Source organism: Suricata suricatta, chromosome 16 (genome assembly GCF_006229205.1).
Source record: "Suricata suricatta isolate VVHF042 chromosome 16, meerkat_22Aug2017_6uvM2_HiC, whole genome shotgun sequence".
NCBI lineage: Eukaryota > Metazoa > Chordata > Mammalia > Carnivora > Herpestidae > Suricata > Suricata suricatta.
In genome coordinates, this window is record NC_043715.1 from 59115097 (window position 1) to 59116573 (window position 1477).

The 1477-nt window shown below is 64.9% G+C and overlaps 1 protein-coding gene across 1 annotated transcript in view; it reads left to right on the forward strand.

Moving 5' to 3' along the window:
- ZNF324 (zinc finger protein 324) overlaps window positions 1-1471 on the forward strand; it is a 19853-nt gene extending 18382 nt beyond the window's left edge. Inside the window, exon 2 of the mRNA XM_029926441.1 lies at window positions 1-1471. Coding sequence (XP_029782301.1) covers window positions 1-563 — 563 coding nt within the window. The 3' untranslated portion in view covers window positions 564-1471.
- The last annotated feature ends 6 nt before the right edge of the window (window positions 1472-1477 follow it).

Below are 1477 nucleotides of genomic sequence, written 5' to 3' on the forward strand. Positions count from 1 at the left end.
ACGCGTGCGCCCAGTGTGGCCGCCGTTTCTGCCGCAACTCGCACCTGATCCAGCACGAGCGCACGCACACGGGCGAGAAGCCGTACACCTGCGCCCTGTGCGGCGCCGCCTTCAGCCAGGGCTCCTCGCTCTTCAAGCACCAGCGCGTGCACACGGGCGAGAAGCCCTTCGCCTGCACGCAGTGTGGCCGCGCCTTCAGCCACAGCTCCAACCTCACGCAGCACCAGCTGCTGCACACCGGGGAGCGGCCCTTCCGCTGCGGGGACTGCGGCAAGGCTTTCGCCAAGGGCGCCGTGTTGCTCAGCCACCGACGCATCCACACGGGTGAGAAGCCCTTCGTGTGCGCACACTGCGGCCGCGCCTTCCGCGAGCGCCCGGCCCTCTTCCACCACCAGAGGATCCACACGGGGGAGAAGCCCGTGCGGCGGCCCCGCCGTGGGCCGGGCCTGTGCCCCCAGGCCAGGCCTTCTTCAGGGGCAGCAGCACAGGGCGCGCTGGGCAGAGCAGCTGCGCCCACTCCCGCCTCAGGTCCACTGGCCGTTTCGAAGCCTGCTGACGCCTGAGTTCACAGCTCCAACCTTCCCCGGCCTGTGGCAAACTGCCCTCGTTCCCTGCACGCCCACATTTTGGAGAGGCCCCGTGGGCGCCCTGTGCTTCCATGTGCACGTGGTGACGGCGTTTGCCATTTCAGCACCAGCTCGCTCCGACCCCAGGAGCTCTGCCTCCAGAAAGATCAGGGGATGCACGTGGAGGCTGCGACTTTGGTGGGCGGGGACTGGGCAGTCAGGCCGTGCTTCCTGCCTCTTGGACGTTGGGCACCGGGTGAGGAGGGGAGCGCTGCAGTGTTGGCCGGCAGTCCTAGAAATGCCTCACGTCCACGTGCAGACTGGCCAACAAGCTGACCCTCAGGACGTTTCTTCCAGAACTCGGTTCCTCGGAGGCTTCTGGGAGCAGGCCCAGGGGATAGTAAGTCACATGGGGGTGGTGTCGGCCGTGGGCTCTGAGTCTCCATTGCCACCTCTGGGGAGAAGAAAGGAAGAGAGAGCGAGAGAGGTTCAGGCTACGGAGGGTTTTTGCAGCACTTTGACAGGCAGGATCTCAATAAGGGCCAGCACGTGCCAACTGCCAGCTCTGTGAGATGGCCACTATGGCTCGTAGCCCCACTTCTCAGTTGAGGAAACTGAGGCAGAGAGTGGGACTGTTGCCGTTGCACACACCAGAGCCCAGGACTGAATCCGGGTCACAGGCCCAGCTCTTCCCTCCGCCCCCAGGCTCTGGCACTCGTGTTCTAGTCTGCCAGTGTGAGGCTGGGTGATGCCAGGCCTGGCTTCCTGCACGTGGCAGTCCCACAGGACGTGGAGGAGGGACAGGTGGGGGGCCCTGGGGTGTGAGGAGGGAGACCAACATCAAGAAAGGTGGCCTCTCTGTGCTCATTCAGATTTCATCCGAGTCTCAGCATTGGCCGTGTGCTGCTGTC